This window comes from Mobula hypostoma, chromosome 4 (assembly GCF_963921235.1).
Source record: "Mobula hypostoma chromosome 4, sMobHyp1.1, whole genome shotgun sequence".
In the NCBI taxonomy this organism is placed as follows: domain Eukaryota; kingdom Metazoa; phylum Chordata; class Chondrichthyes; order Myliobatiformes; family Myliobatidae; genus Mobula; species Mobula hypostoma.
Window position 1 is genome coordinate 162,811,540 of NC_086100.1, and position 18,898 is coordinate 162,830,437.

General features: G+C 39.9%; 1 protein-coding gene across 2 annotated transcripts in view; it reads left to right on the forward strand.

The window, feature by feature from the left end:
- grid2 (glutamate receptor, ionotropic, delta 2) overlaps nucleotides 1–18,898 on the forward strand; it is a 1,226,075-nt gene that overhangs the window by 902,286 nt on the left and 304,891 nt on the right. For both annotated transcript variants that reach the window (XM_063046850.1, XM_063046851.1), the window contains exons 5-6: nucleotides 4,414–4,467; nucleotides 11,828–12,001. In XM_063046850.1, coding sequence (XP_062902920.1) covers nucleotides 4,414–4,467; nucleotides 11,828–12,001 — 228 coding nt within the window. The remainder of the gene's footprint in view (nucleotides 1–4,413; nucleotides 4,468–11,827; nucleotides 12,002–18,898) is intronic.

Genomic DNA, 18,898 nt, shown 5'->3' on the forward strand with positions numbered 1-18,898 from the left:
TTGCAGAAAATCAAATAAATCAGTTAAGATCAAAATGTAGTCTTATATTGACCAGTAGATAAGAAAGTAATAATGCTTCCTGCTCATGGCACAGGAGAACTGAGCCACAAAGACTGTATGGCAGAAACTGGCGTGTTTCCTCAAAATCCAAAGCTAATGCACCTGAAAGCTTATTGATTTGAGACAATGGAGTCACTGAGTGACAGAGTGTTGGAGCCTTCACATGCAATATGTAGTATGATGTCTTGCATGTCAATTGGCTTAATGTTTGCAAAGCTGGAGAGTCTAGAAATGGAGGCACGGTGTCAGGATAACAGTTTGACCACTCAGATGGAGCAGTGGAGAAACTATTTTATTTGGAGCCACAGAGTAATACTGCATGAGCTGCCCTTCAGTGCAACTCATATATGCTCACCAAGATGTCCATTCTAGCTTGACCATCTTGCCTGCATTTAACCTTTATTCTGCTAAGCATTACCTACCCAAGTTCATTTCCAAGCTTCTGCGAGATTTTATTATTAATTCTGTCTCGTCTCAACTATTTCCTCTATTGGCTTGCCTATGAAGCTTTCAGAGGCTTACGAATCTTTGAAAATATTGCCCCAAGGAAAACAGAACAATATTAGACATAAAGTTTTTTTTGGTTACTGACACTATATAGACAATGCTGACAATGCCGGCATTTACTGTCCATCCCTAATTATTCCTGAACTGAAGAGACTAAGTCAAATTTAGTTCCAACATGGCAAGCACATCAGGATTCCTTCTATCACTGAACCAAATAGTTTTTCTCAAAATGCATTACCATCTTTTTCCCCAGAGTTGAACACTGTAATGCAATGGTTGAGGACATGCATTTAAGGTGAGAAGGGTTAAGTTCAAAGACAAGCCAATTGTTTTACACAAAGGTTGGTGGATGCTTGGAATGCACTGCCAGTGGTGATAGTGAAAGCAAATATGAAAAAGGTGTTTAAAAAGCTTTAAGGTAGGCAAGTGATGTGTAGAGAATAGAGAGATATGGACATTGTGTAGGCAGAAGGGATTAGTTTAGATAGGCATTTAATTACTTGTTGTAATCCCTCCTGGTACTTAATCCTTGTAAGCGGAACAAGTGCAACACATGCCCCTACACTTCTTCCCTTACCACCATTCAGGGCCCCAGACAGTCCTTTCAGGTGATGCGACACTTCACCTGTGAGTCGACTGGGGTGATATACTGCGTCTGGTGCTCCCAATGTGGCCTTCTATATATTGGCGAGACCTGACGCAGACTGGGAGATCGTTTTGCTGAACACCTACGCTCTGTCTGCCAGAGAAAGCAGGATCTCCCAGTGGCCACACATTTTAATTCCACATCCCATTCCCATTCTGATATGTCTATCCACAGCCTCCTCTACTGTAAAAATGAAGCCACACTCAGGTTGGAGGAACAACACCTTATATTCTGTCTGGGTGGCCTCCAACCTGATGGCATGAACATTGACTTCTCTAACTTCTGCTAATGCCCCATCTCCCCCTCGTACCCCATCCGTTATTTATTTATATACACATATTCTTTCTCTCTCTCTCTCTCTCTCTCTCTCTCTCTCTCTCGCTCTCGCTCTCTCCTTTTTCTCCCTCTGTCCCTCTGACTATACCCTTTGCCCATTCTCGGGGTTTTCCCCCCTCCCCCTTTTCCTTCTCCCTGGGCCTCCTGTCCCATGATCCTCTCATATCCCTTTTGCCAATCACCTGTCCAGCTCTTGGCTCCATCCCTTCCCCTCCTGTCTCCTCCTATCATTTTGGATCTCCCCCTCCCCCTCCCACTTTCAATTCTCTTACTAGCTCTTCCTTCATTTAGTCCTGACAAAGGGTCTCGGCCCGAAACGTCGACTGTACCTCTTCCTAGAGATGCTGCCTGGCCTGCTGCGTTCACCAGCAACTTTGATGTGTGTTGCTTGAATTTCCAGCAACTGCAGAATTCCTCGTGTTTGCGTAATTACTTGTTTAATTAGTTACCACAACATTGTGGACAAAGGGCCTGTTCCTGTGCTGTAATGTTCTACATTCTCTGTTCTTATTACTGATACTATCTCTTCAGTTCCAGATTTATTTAACAACTTTAAATTACCTCAGTATACATTGTGAGGTATTAAAATATATTAAGGGATATGGGTATCAGATGGGACACTGCATGAGGATTAGAGTGATATTAAATGGAGATGCAGGTACCATTGTAAATGAAATTTTGAGAGATCTTGCATGACACTGGATGATTCAAACCTGTAAAAGGAAAGGAAAAGAGCAGTTATGTGGGGAAAATGATGGTTGTGATGAAGTGAATGGATAAAAAAGATCAACACTGTCATACACCATAGTTGGGCCAAATGGCCTCTTTTCAAGTCCTGGAGTAATAAGGAGTCATAGGGCTATACACAATAGAAACAGTCCCTTCTGCCCAACTAGTGTATGCAGACCATTGAAGTAGACCCATTTGCCAGTGGTTGGCCTTTTTCTGATGTTGTAAATTCTTAGTAATTTTCCTGCTTTAAACAATAATGAGAGAAGTTGTTAATGCTCAGTATTCTGTCATTTATTCCTTCATGGGTGTAGAAATTATTGGCTAGACCAGCATTTGTTGCCCTTCGTGAATTATGCCTGAATTCAAATAGCAGTTCATAACTCACACCATTAGTGGGTAGAAAGTCACATAAGGGCCATACTGGATAAGGACAGAAAATGTTATTCATTGAAGTGGCATTAGTTTACATCAATGATTCCTTTCTAATTTTGTTTGGAATTAAGACTGCATTTGTAACATTGTGAACAATGTTGGGCCCCGTACTAATGGAAGAACATGCTGACCCTGGAGAAGATTCAGAGAAGGTTCACAAGAATAATCCCATGAATGAAGGGCTGGATGTATGAGAAGTATTTTATAGCTCTGGGCCTGTACTCATTGGGGTTTAGAAAGGTGCGGGGGAATCTTATTGGAATGTATTGAATGCAGAAGGTCCTTCTGGTGTGGAGCGGAGACAATATATCCATTAAGGATCCAAGGTACAACATCAGAATAAGAGGATATCCCTTTAAAATTAAGATGGGGAGGAATTTATTCAGCCAAAAGCTGGTGAGCCATTGGAATTTGTTGCCACAGTGGGCTGTGGTGGCCAAGTCATTGGGTGTACTTAAGGCAGAAATTGATAGGTTTTTGACTGGTACATTGGAAAATTGTTTTATTATTGTCACATGTACAGATATACAGTGAAGATCATTTTTATATATGCCATCCATATGAATAATTTCATCACAATCACTACATTGAGGTGGTACAACAACAAAAAGCACTAACATAATGCAGAATGTAGTGCTGCAATTCCAGAGCAATACAGGCCGATAGTAAGGGGCAAGGGCCATGACAAAGTAAAAGGTGAGTTCTGGGGCCTATAGCATTGTACAAGTGGATCATTCAATAGTTTTATAACAGCAGGACAGAAACTGACCTTTAACCAGGTGGTTTGTACTTTCAGGCATTTGTTTCTTTTGCCCAGTGAGAGGGGAGAGAAGAATAAATGTCTGGGGTGAGTGGGGGGGAGGGTCTTTGATTATGTTGGCTGCTTTTTCTGAAGCAGCGAGAAGTGTAGACAGAGTTAATTGGAGAGGTAAAAGGGGTACGAGAAATACATGTGAGAACAGGATTGAGGACTGAATCGTGGAGCAGAATTGATGGGCTGAATATCCTATTCTGCTCCTGTATTTTATGGCATTGTGGTCTTGTTTTAAATTATTTGAAATTAAGTTCCTCAGCTGCCATAATAGAGATCATGCTTTCACCCCGGATCAGTGGTTGAGCACTCCGTCTACTCACTCAGTAGCTGTACCATAACCCCCAAACGTTTAAGTAATATAGATTAAATAACTATGCAAGATAATTGAGTTTTAAGTGCAGAAGAAATATAGAATACTCATTCACTAGCATCCATCTTCTCACTATCAGTGTTGTTTGCAAGTATTCAGGCAGAGAATGGCCCAAGTAATTGTCAGAAATGTTCCTGTTTGGAATGTTGTTTTATTTTTATTTCAATGTTGTTCAAAATTGTAGGACTAAAATGCTTTCCATTCAGCCCTTGACAGTGTTAGAGTGCCTTCACTGTAGTGTCTGAAGAATAGAAACCCATTACCCGCGTAAGAGACTTTAAAAAATGTCAAGCCACTGAAAAGTGTCTTGTCTTTTTACAGTTAATGAACAAAAGAGGTTATTTTTTGAGATAAATTCTTTGAAGGAAAGAATGGAAGGGAAAAAGATTAGAAATTTGTTGGAGCGGAAAAATGCTGAGGTGCTCTAGTTACCTTGCAGGTCCGACTGACTGTATCAAATGACATTTGTATTGATTGATTATATGAGTCTCAGAATAATCCTTTTCCACTTTACAGGTCGTTGACTCCAATCTAGTGGCTTTTGACTGTCACTGGATCTTCATAAATGAGGTAACTGTTCAAATATGGGCAGAAGTAAAGCAAAATTCGACCAAAGTTTTGCCAAGTAGCATTAGATAATATAATTACCTTTTCATCCAGAAAGACATGAATATGTAAAAAAGCCTCCGAGTCCCCATTCTCACTAATAATTCGTGTTAACTCAAGCGAAGTTGAAATGCTGCCGTGAAATCCAATGGATATAAATAGAAAGGCAGTTCTCTTTTACAATCCCTGTGCAAGATGATTGGCGGTGCTACCCTGCTGAGCACTCTTATTCTGCCCTCTAGCCTTAGAGTGCATGCTGGAGATTTGTTGTTTGAGATACAGGTCTCCCTTTGTTAGCCCAGTGAATGTGTCACAGCAGTGTAGCTCCATCCCATTCATATTTTAGTTCCTTGGCAAAACTTCTTGTTGCCCGAGTTCTGCTGTTTTTTTTTGTCTGTTTGGGTTTACCCACTGCATATGTTTTAAAGAGACACTGTCATTTTTTGATCAGCTGTTATAAAGAAAATTGGTTATGAACTTTAAAGAAAATAAACATGAGTCATTTCAGTCTGTAATTATAAAATGTACTATTGCATTGTCTGCAGTTAGATTAAAGATTGCTAATTGTGACCTATATTTTTTTCAGATCAAAATCTCAGCAAGTTCATCCTTGGCTTATTCCTCTGTAAATACAAATGTTGCCTGTGAATTATCTCACTTAACTGTTCTTGGTGCTACTTAATTTGGGAGATAGTGTTGACAGGTGAAAAGAGAGCGTATCACATCCTCTTGAGTACAAACATATTCAAGATTTGTCAACGTTCATTTAAAAGAAGAGATAATGACTATACTGAACTAAGGAGGCGGGCTGTCACCGATTAAGTGCATTATTTCACTCTTCTGAATTGCTCTATTGAATATGGACTGGTTGAATTGTATAATGATGCAGTCATTGCTGACTGCTGTGCACACTGAGTGGCCAGGTCTCACCAGTGTGAAGGTGCCTATGATCTCACTAAGTGCTATTCCAGAGATCAGTGAGATGAGCTTTGGTGCCCTTCTTTACATGCATGTTTGCTCAGCGATATCTCTGTGAAAACAGAAGTCTGTGAGATGCTTGCATCCTGAGCTTTATGTAAACATTCTACTTAAAAGTATGTGCCAAAAAATCTTGATTATGCTTCTAGTTACGGAAATGTTGTGTGCATTTCTGGTTACCATCTTACAAGAAGGATGTGGAGGGTTTGGAGAAGGTGCAAAAGATGTTCAGCTGAATGCTGCCTGGATTAGAGGCCATGAGCTGGAGGTTGGCCAAACTTGGATTGTCTTCTCTGGTGCATTGGAGGCTAAAGAGTGGAAGATTATAAAATTATGAGAGATTGAAGTAAGGACATGATTAAGTCAGAATACTTTTTCTAGGGTAGAGATGTCAAGTACTAGAGGGCATATCTTTAAGATAAGCGGGAGAAAGTATAAAATTCAAAGTAAATTTATTATCGAAATACACATTCTGTATATCAGGATATACAACCCTGAGGTTCATTTTCTTGCGGGCATACTCAATAAATTCAAGAACCATAATAGGATCAATGAAAGACTGCACCTAAGGGAGCAAACAAACATCCATTGTGCAAAAGACAACAAACTGTGCAAATACAAAAAAAAGAAATAATAATAGTAAGTAAGCAATAAAATTGGGAACATGAGATGAAGAGCTCCTGAAAATGAGACCATAAGTGACGGGAACAGTTCAGCGACGGGGTGAGTGAAGTTATCCCCTCTGGTTCAAGAGCCTGACGGCTGAGGGGCAATAACTGTCCCTGAACCTGGTGGTGTGAGTCCTGAGGCTCCTGTACCACCTTCCTGATGGCAGCAGTGAGAACAGTGCATGACCTGTGTATATGTGTATAAAGGATATGTGTAGAACAAGTTTTTTTTAAATAGTTTCTGGATGCCTGGAGTACCAGGAGTAATGGTGGACGTAGATGTGATAGTGATATTTAAGAAGCTTTTAGATTGGCCAATGACAATGCAGAGAATGGAGGGATATGGTCATTATTTGCAGGCAGAGAGGATTTATTCAGTTTGGCATTGTTCAGCACATACTCTGTGGGCTGAAAGGGTTGATCCCGTTCTGTATTGTTCCTTGGTCTATGTTCCATATCCCTCTTTCTCCCACCCTCAGCATCTACTAAACAGTTGTGCCACACTGGTGTTCCACAGTTGAGTGAGATCATTTGAACACAGGTAATTATGTGTATTTACCAGGGGTTACTAGGACTGGTTTGGGCCAAATCTTTTGCAGTTTAGGAATCTGGCACCCCCATGAGAAGGCATTTAGCTAAAAGTGTATTACTTAAAAAAAAAATTGTTACTATCCCAGACAGGGATGAAGAACTCTTACCAAATTAGTTACTTCTAGAAGACCAGTAAAAATGAACTGACTGAAACTTAAAGGTATATCACTATTGAACGTCCACTTATCAGACAGGGAGCTGTCTGATTTCTCCTTCAGATGCTATTGCCTTTCCCCAGTAACTTTATTGGCCAGCAGACATCTTGTGGCAAAGTACAGAGGGAAGAGAGGTTGTCTATTTAGTTACTCTTATTGATTTCTCGTGATGTTTACAAACTATATTAATGAGAACATTCTACACTGCCAACTTTCATCAAATGTGTTTCTTGACTGAGAAAATTCATCCGACTGCAACTTCCCTATCTGGAAAAACTCTGTTCCATTTACCCCCTCTATTCCAACTTCCATTTCAGCCTCAATCCAGCTTCCATTTTTTTTTATCTCACAGCTAAACAAATGTAGTCAACAAAAATTAAAGGAAATATATTTTTGTAATTTTTAATTTGAAATTTCTATGATAATTGTCATTAAGCAACACACAAATAAGCCAGAGGCAGCATCTATGAAGGAAGATAAAATTTCAGGTTGAGACCCTTCCCAAAGACTAGAAGAAAGGGGGGAGAGAGCCAGTATAAAGAGGTGGAGGGAAGGCGTTCAGCAAGAGCTGGCAGGGGATAGGTCGATCCAGGAAAGGGGACTGATAAACAGGTGAGGGATCGAGGAGAGTAAGAAAGATGTACGAAGATGGGAGGTGTTTGGAGGAAGTGACAAAGGGCTGAAGAAGATGTTAGCAGAAGATGTTAGTGAAACATGTAACAAAAGGAAGAAGGTGAGGAGAAGAACTGGAAGGAAGAGTGTGTGGATGGTGAGCAGACTGAGAGGGTAGTGAGGGAAAGAGAAGGGGTCAATGGGCTGGTGAGATAAGGAAAAAAGGAGGAGGGGAAAGGTTACTCTAAGTTAGAGAAATCAATCTTCATGCTGTCAGGAGACCACCAAGATGGAATATGAGGTGCAACTCCTGTTATCCAGGAGACTTAATATTTGGTTCATGGAAACTGCACAACAATCCTGGAAGTCTGAAATTTTCCAAGTCTTTCTGTTTTTCCTTACAACACAGAGGGAGGCCATTTAGCTTTTCAAATCTGTATCAACTTGTAGGCCGCTTGTACCAGCCATTACCTACCTGCAAGCTTCCCCCTTGTACAAGCCCATCAACTGTCTGCTGATTCTCCTGATAGACACCCACACAAGGTGTAATTGGAATCCACTTACCTCCTAATGCAACCTTGGGTGAAGGAGGAGACAGGAGCATTTGTAAGAAATCCACATGGTTACAAGGAAATTGTATAGAGACAGCATTGGAGGTTATATTAAACACAGGTTGAGGAACTATGCAACAGATGGCAACCTGCCGTGGAATCCCCATGAAACTTCTGAGTAAAGGCTCTGCATGATTACTTCCTCCATCCACAGATAGTCTAATGCTCAGGAGTATGGGATAACTAGATGACGATTATATCTTGCCTTGACCTCATAGTAAGCAGAAGTCAGATATTTAGGATTTGAAAGGAAGTGTACTGTCATTGGTTGATAAGTTGATGGTGTGGTTCCACCCCCACACTCACCCACGCTTCCTCTCCCCTTACTGTTCCCATATGCCGACCCCTCCTCCTTTCTTCACCTTCCTTTCCTGTCCGATGTTCTTATCTGAAGCCCTGTGGCTCCTCCACCTCCCAGCAGCTGTTGTCTTGCTCAACTCCTCCTCCATCTGCTTCTCACCTCTCCTCACCTGGATATACCTGTCACCATGCCAGCTCCTGCTCTACCCTTTCCTCTCAGTGCTTTATATTGGCTATCCCCCTTTCCCCTTTCATTCCAGATGAAGGGTTGCAACCTGAAACTTCTACAGTCCATTTTCCTCCTTGGAGGCTGTCAGTGGGTTCTCTCAGCATTATGTATGTAGCCTCTCACCTGTTTATTGAAGTGAAATTATGGGCAATATGTATTATAACTCTATGCCTGCTATTACTCGTGGCTACCCCCTCAACTCCCTTCAAAGCAGTAATGACACCAGCTAAATTGTCCCCAACACTCTACATTTCAGAGAATTCAAGCCAAACGTCAGTAATCTCTCAAATCCATGTATCCTGACTAATATCCTAATATGTTCATCCCTTACAATGAATGTTTCTTATCTGAGACATGATCATTAGGCAGCACACCTTCTGTGTTCGGGCCAAAGTCTCTGTGGCTGTGCAGACTCTCACAAGAGTAAAGAGGGAGTTCGACACCTACTGGATCAAGACAATGTGTTTTAATGTCCTGCTTTCTTGATTCTGGAAAAATGCAGAGAATAAAAGATTTAAAAACTAATCGAACATGTTATCATTGAGAGGAAAGATCTTGTGTCTCAATCAATGGTTCTCAGCAAGGCAGTGTTTCCCCCTTGTACTGGCAGGAGACAAAGTCGAGGCAAGTTTAGCTTCTCCCACAGTATCAGTAACTGCATGAAAAGACAAAATTAATGATTATTCTCACCAGTACAACACTGCCAAACTTTAATGTGAGAACTGCACTTTATAAAGCACTGGTTCATTCAACACACAATAAAACTGAGTTGAAGTCACGCTGTGTGAGGGGACATTATTAATGAATGGCTTGTTTAAATGTGAATACCTTATTTCAAAATGCAAGGAAGTATTTCATTCAAACAGAATAGTTCTTAGCATCGCACAGCATGAGTTCAAACCAAAATATCCTGAACTGGATCATTTAAGCATCTTGTCCCTTGAGCCCAAATACATGCATGTGATAGTGCCGCAATGATTTTTGATCATGTTCCCATCCATAACTGCATTTATGCCACCAATAACGGCCGCTTCATTCTGAATAAAGATTTATCCACTAGTGAAAAAGTAATTCTGACAATGGCCCTCAGCAAACTCTCTGTCAAACATAAACATTACGTAAACAACATAATACAAACTTTTGCAGCATTGAAAACAGTATTCAGCTCACCATGACCTTGGGAAATGTATCCAATTCATCCTTTTCTTTTAGTGCTATTGAACCTAGTGACAGTCCCTTGGAGATAGTGCTCCAGATTGTACACCCATGTCTATAGTGTTTACCGTTCTAACACTAAGCTCTAGCGTACTTCCTGTATGTTGTTGTTAAGACAGTGGCATCATAAAAAAGGACAAGCAGAAACTTCATGCAAGTAAATTACCCAGTTCCCCATACATCTGTTAATGACAATGATTAGAAGTGCCAGATTAGACTCTATTTTATCCTCTTCCCTACCTCATTTAACTGCCCATTATCCCTCTCACTCTGTGTCCACCAGTCACCTCCTGTGTCACCACTCCGCCTCTCCTCTTCAGACTGGCCATCTCCTCTCTCACTCTGAGACATTGTTTTAGCCAGAAACATTAATAGTTCCTCTCCATCACCTCTCCAACCACCCCCCACCCTCAATGATGCTGTTTTACTCACCGAGTTCATCCAGCAGATTGCAGATTAGAAATGCCCGCTAGAATATAGTAAGTTAATGCTTCTATTTACACCCTGAATTATCTCTTTTCCCATTGGTTGCTGTGGTTAAACTAGGTTAATTCACAGTTGCCTTTCTTGCTCAATTATGTAAGATTCATTTCACCCCACTTTCTCCCAGTTATTGGAGTTCATGTATTTGGTCATTTTGCTACTTCCAAATGATGAAGGATATTAATGCTTGAAGATTGGGGCATTTTCTTTTGGTACCACACCAATGCCTTGAATCAGCAGTCTCATTCCCATCAGTTCAGACAAGAATGAAACCTAATCTCCCAGGGTTGATAAAGTGGACTAATAGACCGTTACACAGTACTATTTCTCCCTAAACGGAATCTATTTTTCTAAAGTGCAGCACTTTCCTGGTTCAGTCAGTCCACTTCTACTCCTTCGCAATCATGCTATTATTTACCACTTATGGGAAAAATGAAAATCGTTAGAGCCACCTTTCAATTTCAGGTTAAACTGGGGAGGCAGCCATTATACACTAGACAGCCTCGAAGGTAATGCTGAGGAGGAAAGACTGAGCAACTAACAGCTGGAAGAGCACTAACTCATGTATTGATCTGATTCTTGCTGCAAATGATGTCTGTGCATCATTTTATAAGTTGGATTAATTTTACACTGATACAGGCATTTCTGCTGGATGAGAAAATAACAGTTCTCTTATTGTTTTGAAAGAAAACAGGAATTATGTTCTGTGCATTTTATTTCCCTTATGTTTATTTTTGTTGGAATAATTGAAAATGAGTTCTGTTAGATGCTTGTAATGACAATCCTAACTTACATCTCATTTTATGTTTGGTAATTACTTCATACTGAGCAACTTGATTATATTTCGCCAATGGATGGATGGAGATTCTGAATAGTTGGGTGACGAAACATTTTCTGTTCTGTAATCAGTGACATTATTAAGTGTTCTGGGTCTACCTTCAGTGTAAATCAAGTGAAATGTAAACTCTGCTTCCCTGAATACATTCGCGAGGTTCTATCAAAGCAGTTCTTCACCCAGCAAACAGATGTTACCCAGGATTATTGAACTGAAGGAATCTGATGGTACCATATGCTAAGATTCTTCCATTGTGTTTGCTTTGGCTACCATGTAGTTTTTCCTTTGGGATTGGGTTTGTCAAGCAACTGACCTTTACACCAATCAACTCAACAGTGCCAGTTTATTATAGTAACAGTAGGAGGTTCTTGGAATGAAGGGTGGACAGAAAGCGTGCCTCCCATGGAAGATCTTAAACTGCAGATAGATGTGATATGTTCTAGGGTTTGGTACACACAGCAGCTATTGAACTAGGGTCAATTTGGATCTTTCTCTAGTGGGGCATGTCTCTCAGTATCTGAGAGGGTTGAAGCCAGGAACTTTTGCAAAGGGCCATTCAGGAGATATTTGATTGTTCCATTGACAGAGATAGCTTCAGCCCCAGTGTGATCTGCACTTTCAAAATAGCTATTTCTGCCTTTTCTCAGGAAATGAGCGATGCTGATGTTGAGGATTTGGTGAAACGGTCGATTGGGAGGTTAACGATAATTCGGCAGACCTTTCCCTTTTCTTTAAATGCCACTCAAAGCTGTCTCCGTGGTAAGCACAGAATCTCTCCATTACTGTGTGATCCCAAGGACCCCTACAAGCAGAACATGGAGGTAGGATTATTTCAGCTCATTAATCAGAATAAATTATATGGTTTGACATATTGATTTTAAGAAATCTGTTCCTTTACTGTGGATCAGTCAGTAAGCTTATTTCTCACTGTCACTGTCCCATGCATTCACTGAAGGTCCCTTGTGTATGTATCTATGCAAATGGAAATGTGAGTGTGGCTATGCAAGTGTCAAGTGCACACAATCTCATGCTCAGATGTGCAAACGCAATACATATGAACATGAAAACATGCACAAAAGCATTGATAATTATGTGCACATCTGCACCACAAATACTCACACCTACTTCTATCTCTGTCTCTATGAATTTCCCTTATTTTATACCATTCCATCTATCTCTCACTTTCATACTTTTTCACCACCTGTACTGCCTCTCTCTTTCCTTCTTTAACTGTATTTGTTGCCCTTTTCCCCTCTCACAATTGTGTCCTTCTCTCTCTCATTCTCCATCTGTCTAATTGGCGCACTACCTCTCTCACTCTCTCGCAACCACTTCCACCTCTTCCTCTTTTTCTCTCACTCACTCCATTTTCTTTCTCTCACTCTCACCCTCTCACGTGTCCTCACTTTCTCTCATTTGCAGTGGAGAGAGAAGCTTGGAAGCATGTTTGGAATTGGTAGAAGTGCACCTCCGATCAATGGGAATATATTGAAATTGTATTTCTAAAATGAATGAATGATCGCTCAAGTCAAATGTATAACATTCACATGAATTTTTTGACAGTAGTAAAAATAATAAAATGCTCCACGGTGCCTAGCTCAAACAAAATGTGACATGACAGTCAGAGACCAAAAGTGGAAATGGGTGTTAAGGAGCATTCCTAGGAGAGTTAGAAAGCTCAGAGGAAAGGAAATCCAATACTTAAGGCCAGTGCAGCTGAGGTTCAAGTACTGACAATGGAGCAATGTAAGTGGTCACATGAATGAAACTGAAAGAGCAAAAATTGTCAAGAACTGTAGATTTGGCACAAGAGACTGAGGATCAACAGCAGCTCTGTTCATCAAATTTATTTGGTATTTTGTGATTCCAACTGGAATCAGTGGTCCTGAAAAATGGTTTTCTTATTTCTGAGTTTAGTGAGATAGCAACTGTATGCAACAAGAGAGTTATTTTTTCTTGACACAGTTTGTCCTTCATTGTAAGTATTACTCTAAGGTAGCAGAGGTTGAAAATTTGGCTTCTGAAGTATAATTATATTGACTTCAATGAAACCAAGTTTTAGAATTCAAGCTCAGCATGTCTACATAATAAAGCTGCACAAAAATACAATGCAGTTAAAGGCAAATGTCCACATTGTTTGCTGTATGTTCTTTCTGCCCAAGGTTATCCTGAATTTCTCATTTTTGCTGGTCCAGACATCTCCCATATCTCACTGCCATGACTGTCCTGCAGAGTGAAACAACTACTAGGCCTCAGGTGGCAGAACTTGAGGCCCTGCCCTTCAACCACAGGAGAAGGCCATAAAGCAGTACCGGATAGCATGTTGTCTGTGACTAAAACAAATGTCAAATTAAACAAAACTTTTTCTTCCTGTAGATGATCCATATCCCTCTACTATCTGCATATTCATCTGTCTATCTAAAAGTCTTTGAAACACCTCTGTCACATCTGTTTCCACCATTGTTCCTGCCAGCCTGTTTCAGGCTCCCAGCATTCTCTGTGTGAAAAACGTGCTTCTCACATCTCCTTTAAACTTTTACCCTCACTTTACAGTAAATGCATGACATCTAGTACTTGACATTTCTAACCTCGGGAAAAGATTCTGACTGTTGTCCTATCTATGCCTCTGATAATTTTCTAAACTTCTATCAGGTCTCTCCTCAGCTTCTGACAATCCAGAGAAAACAACCCAAATTTGTCCAACCTCTCCTTTACCATAGCTTAAACTGTCCTATCTAGGCAGCATCCTGGTCAACCTCTGCTGGAACCTTACCAAAGCTTCCATGCCCTTCTGGGACAACCACAGTTATACACAATACTCCAAGTCTGGCCTAACCAAATTTTTATATGACTCCAACATGACTACTTTCCCTTATGTTCTGTGCCCCGACCAATGAAGGCAAGCGTGCCATACATTTTTGCCACACTTTTGACTTTCATGGTTACGTTCGGTGACTATGGAATACGATCCCAAGTACCTTATGTATATTGAATATTCCTTTTGGAAATGTTTTTCAAATGGACTTAAATATTCTTCTATGCGGTGGTGTGCAGGGAAAATGGCATTATCATAGGAGATGCCAACAGGCTCAATAAACTGATTAGAAAGGTTAGCTCTGTTGTAGGAGTCAAACTGGACATACTGGAGATGATGGTAGAACAAAGGACCCTTGGAAAGTCCTGGCAATTCTGGACAATGTTTCTGACTCTCTGCATGCCACCTTGGCTTAACAGAGGAACACTTTCAGTCCTAGAGAAAGACAACTGCACTGCTCCAAAAAGCGCTATGTGAGGTCATTCTTACCCTCAACCATTAGGCTCTATAGTCGAAGAAGTGATGACCCATTCCTGTTAGGCTGTTATTAACCTCTGTTTACCAAAGCTCTGTTTAGCTCTGTTTTCTTTTGAGGTAACTTACTTGTTATTCTTTCTTACTTCTAATACTTGTATATCTATGCACTTGTAATGCTACTGTGACACTGTAATTTCCTTTGGGATCAATAAAGTATCTACCTATCTATCTATCTAATTACAGTAAATTTATGTTTTGTAAAAAATTAAAATAAATTGAGCTAGAAAGAAGCTTAACCAGCAGAACACAATTAAAACCAGATGTAGTGTAATAAGCAAAACATATTGCATTCTCCTTCACAATTCCCAGCTGACAACTCAGATAGTAGAACCTTACTGACCCATACAATATAGTGAGTGAATAATAGTCCACAGACAGCATGATCCAGCGCACTGTGCATTATTAATACAAGTTCACAGCCTATTTTCATGTTCTTCATCTCAACACAAGCGAAAAAAAGATCTTGATACTTACATGATGGGCAAGATTACACATGGACTAATGCCACAAATTAGTGTGTTCACCTTTGTCAAACAGCATAGAATGGGCCCTTCAGCCTAAATGGACCATGCCAAACAAGATTCCCATCGAAGCCAATCCCTTTTGCCAGCATTTGGCGCATATTCCTCGATCCCTTTCCTTTCCATGTACCTGTCCAAATACTTTATTAATTCTGTTTAAGTTCCTGCCTCCACTACTCCCTCTGGTGACTTGACCAAAGTCTGGGTGAAAACCTTGCCCCTCAGATGTCTATTAAATCTCTCCCTTGTAAATCAAAACCTATGCTCTCTAGTTCTTGATTCCTCCCCAGCCATGGGAAAAGGACTGTACATTGACCCTGCCTGTGCCCCTGATGATTTTATATAGCTCTAAAAGATCACCCATTATTCTCCTATTTTCCAATGAATGATGTCCATACCTGCTCAACCTCTATCTATAACTCAGTCGCTCAAGTCATGGTAATACCCTCATAACTCTCCCCTGGAATTTTTCCAGCTGAACAGTATCATTCCGACTGCAGGGTGACCAAAACTGAATGATACTTGACTGATTAACTCCTAAATTTCTGCTCTGGATTTTGTTCTTGAATTTGGAATAGGGAAATACCCGAGTCTTAACAACATACAATAGCTACAGATTGGCAAGAATCATAACTATGAGTGCTGTTAAAAAATCAAATATCAATTAAAGTCTTTATAACTGTACTAAATATCTTGATGCTAATATAATATTAAGTATATACAGATTAAGTATACACATCTATTTTGTAAAAGAGGGAATGCTAATCAGCAATGAAGTTAATTAAATTCATCACATCTACATTCTTTGTCAGTAGCAGCACTTCCAATTAATCTTAACCAAGAGGAATGGATATAGCTATTGACTCTTCTCTGCAATTCAGTCTGACAGCATTCGCTTGATAAGACAGCTATCCGCCAATGTTACTTGCGGAAAGGTTAAATTGCTGCACCTGAGTGAACAATCCCTCTGTGCCTGCTCATCAGGGTAGACTGGTCATTTTGCAAGGTGTATATGGAATAGAGAGTTAATTAAGAATTTTAAAATGCGAAGTTGTATATGGCCTAGAATTTCATCAAAGTTGTGTGGCCTCTGAGAAATATGGAGTTTTTTTATTGCTGTCGATGGATTGAACATTGCATGAGACCCACTGGAAAAAGTTAATTATGCCAATGTTTAGAAGACATTGGATATCAAAGAATACTCCATTACAGTGTAATTATTCCTAAATTCCACAGTAAAGCTTTTCCTTTCAGTTCTTCTGAAGCTCTTTGAATCAATTTCCACCTTCCATCCTCCATGGACTTGAGCTCAAGAAATTACTGCCTAACTTTTCAATGAACAGCAGTTCTGTTCCCCAAATAACCTTGATTCACAAATCTAGGTTGATCCTCACACAACAAACTTAGTGATTATTTTTTTCATTATGTTTAAGTCTCTCCAATACGTCATCCTACTTTAACTCTATAATTTCCTCCAAGTTCTAAACCCTTTCAAATGCTAGCAGTCTCCCTGAGACCATTCACCACTCCATTTCACTCTCAGTTCCTCCAGTCCACCCAACCCTCCGTTCAGTATCTTCCTTCAGACCCAACTTCCATAATCTTCCTCACCCTCATATACCCCCTCAACTCTGTGATCTCCAACAGCCAAGGCATTGCTCCCACCCTGTAGGATTCCATCCTCTAAACCTCTCCCTATTTCTGAAATCTCCTCCAGATCCCTCCCTTTCCTTGTTGTCTCCTTCAGTCTTACAAAAATCTAGTATTTATGCTCATCCATCTTTGTTATACATCCCAGATATATCCTTTCTAAAATATCAGCATAACGTTTATTCTGCACACACCTCTAATGGACCATGTTCATTGTTGTCCTCTGGTGCTCTATATATAATGTTTGTATGTTCTCAATCTGACTGTAATGATCTCCTCAGGTGGTATGGTTTCTTTCCACATCCAATGATGTGCTGCTTGGTACGTTAATTAGTGACTGTAAATAACCCATGCATAATAGAGGTAGGACAATTAGGGAGAAGTTGATGAACATATGAGAGAGAATAGTTTACAAGAAGTGTAGGGAATGGGACTGCCTTGAGAGGAAAACAATATGAAACCATTTGATTCCATCCAGGCCTAAATTCTGCAAATGCTCCTCGACTCCTTAACCTTATTTTCCTTTACAGTGCAACATGATACCTATGAGAATCCAGAATTTTCTCATCTCTTTAAGTCTTGTTCAATTCAGCAAGTTTTTCAAGTGACTGTAATATTGTATTCCATTAATGTTGTCACATAATTGTTGGTCACAACCCAACCCAGTATAGCACAGCCATGCATTTAAATATGTCTTTCTTTCCAAAAGTAATTTTCTAATATTTATGTTCCACAATAATGAGATTGCAAGGTAATTACTTTGAATTATTTTGCTTAAAATACACTATTTTATTCCATTAAACCTTTTCCTGTTGTAAATTTCATGCATCATAAACTTTTTGAAGTTCACCTGTTTTCCTTTAATGTTCTGAATCTAAAATAATGTCACAAAGGGACATTTGAAAGGCTCAGACCATAGCCCTCCTTTGTCCTACCACTCGATGCTTTGATGACAGCATTGCTGTCTTATCACTGCTCTTTATTTATGGAGGTACAGAGTTATATAGCACAGAAGGACACATAATGTCTATGTTGGCCATCAAGCAATTATCTAAACTAACTATTTACCAACACTTAGGCCAGTAATCTACAACAAAGCCATAAATAAACTAGTGAACATACAATGGAACCACCAATTCAGCATTACCTTTTCCTCTCTGGCATGCGAGACCCACCATGGAATGGTAGGCCCTAGATTATACTGTAGTACATCCCAAAATATTACAGTTTGGATTTAATTTAAAACTGCTGATTCAATTGTAGAATAGATGGCAACCTATTGATTCCAATCTCAAAATACAGCCTTTTGGGTCATAAGGTTTTAAATAGGTTGGATGATACGATTAAGTGACTCATAATCAGTACCCCTTCATCAATAATGAAGAACAACTTTATATTAGGCTCATTTAACTAATCATCTAAACTGCTTTCCAAATGAGTAAGGCTATTTCCTGAACTGTCTTACTATCCCAACGATCAGGGGAAAAAAGGGTGAATTTTCTTACAATTAAATTGCCAAAATGCCATTGTTGATCATCAGTATTCTCTGAACACCAAGAGTTTTAAGGTATGAGATCCAGTCTCTCATAAAAAAAAGCACCCTAATTACTTAGTCTGAAGTAGAAAAACACTAAAAAAGAAGCTGAACCACAAACAAGAGGACATCTGCAGTTGCTGGAAATCAAAGTAATACACCAAAAATGCTGTATCAGGACCATGAAGGGTCTCAGCCCAAAATAGCGACTGTTTACTGTTTTCCATAGATGCTGCCAGGCCTACTGAGTTCCTCCAGCCTTTTGTGTGCATTAAAAAGAGCTGAACAGTAGGTTGATTTTGGATGGATGTAATGGTGTGGTATTTACTTTGGATTGTGTTATCTAAGAGGTAAAGATTGCTTGTGTTGAGTTTTTTTTACATCTTCTCCAGATACCCCTTTCCCTCCCCTAGATCACCACTCCTCACCTGGATCCACCTATTGTTTGCATCCACCCCTCCCCTTCACCACTCTATACTCATAAGGTCGCCAATTATCAGAACTCTGTAAACTCAGACTCATTAAAAGATTCAAAGTTCATTTATTATCAAAGATGTATAAATTATACAACTTTGAAATTTATGTTCTTACCGGAGGTCGCAAAGCAGGGAGCCTGAAAGAACTCAATTTTTAAAAAAGCGCATTCACACAATCTTTACTC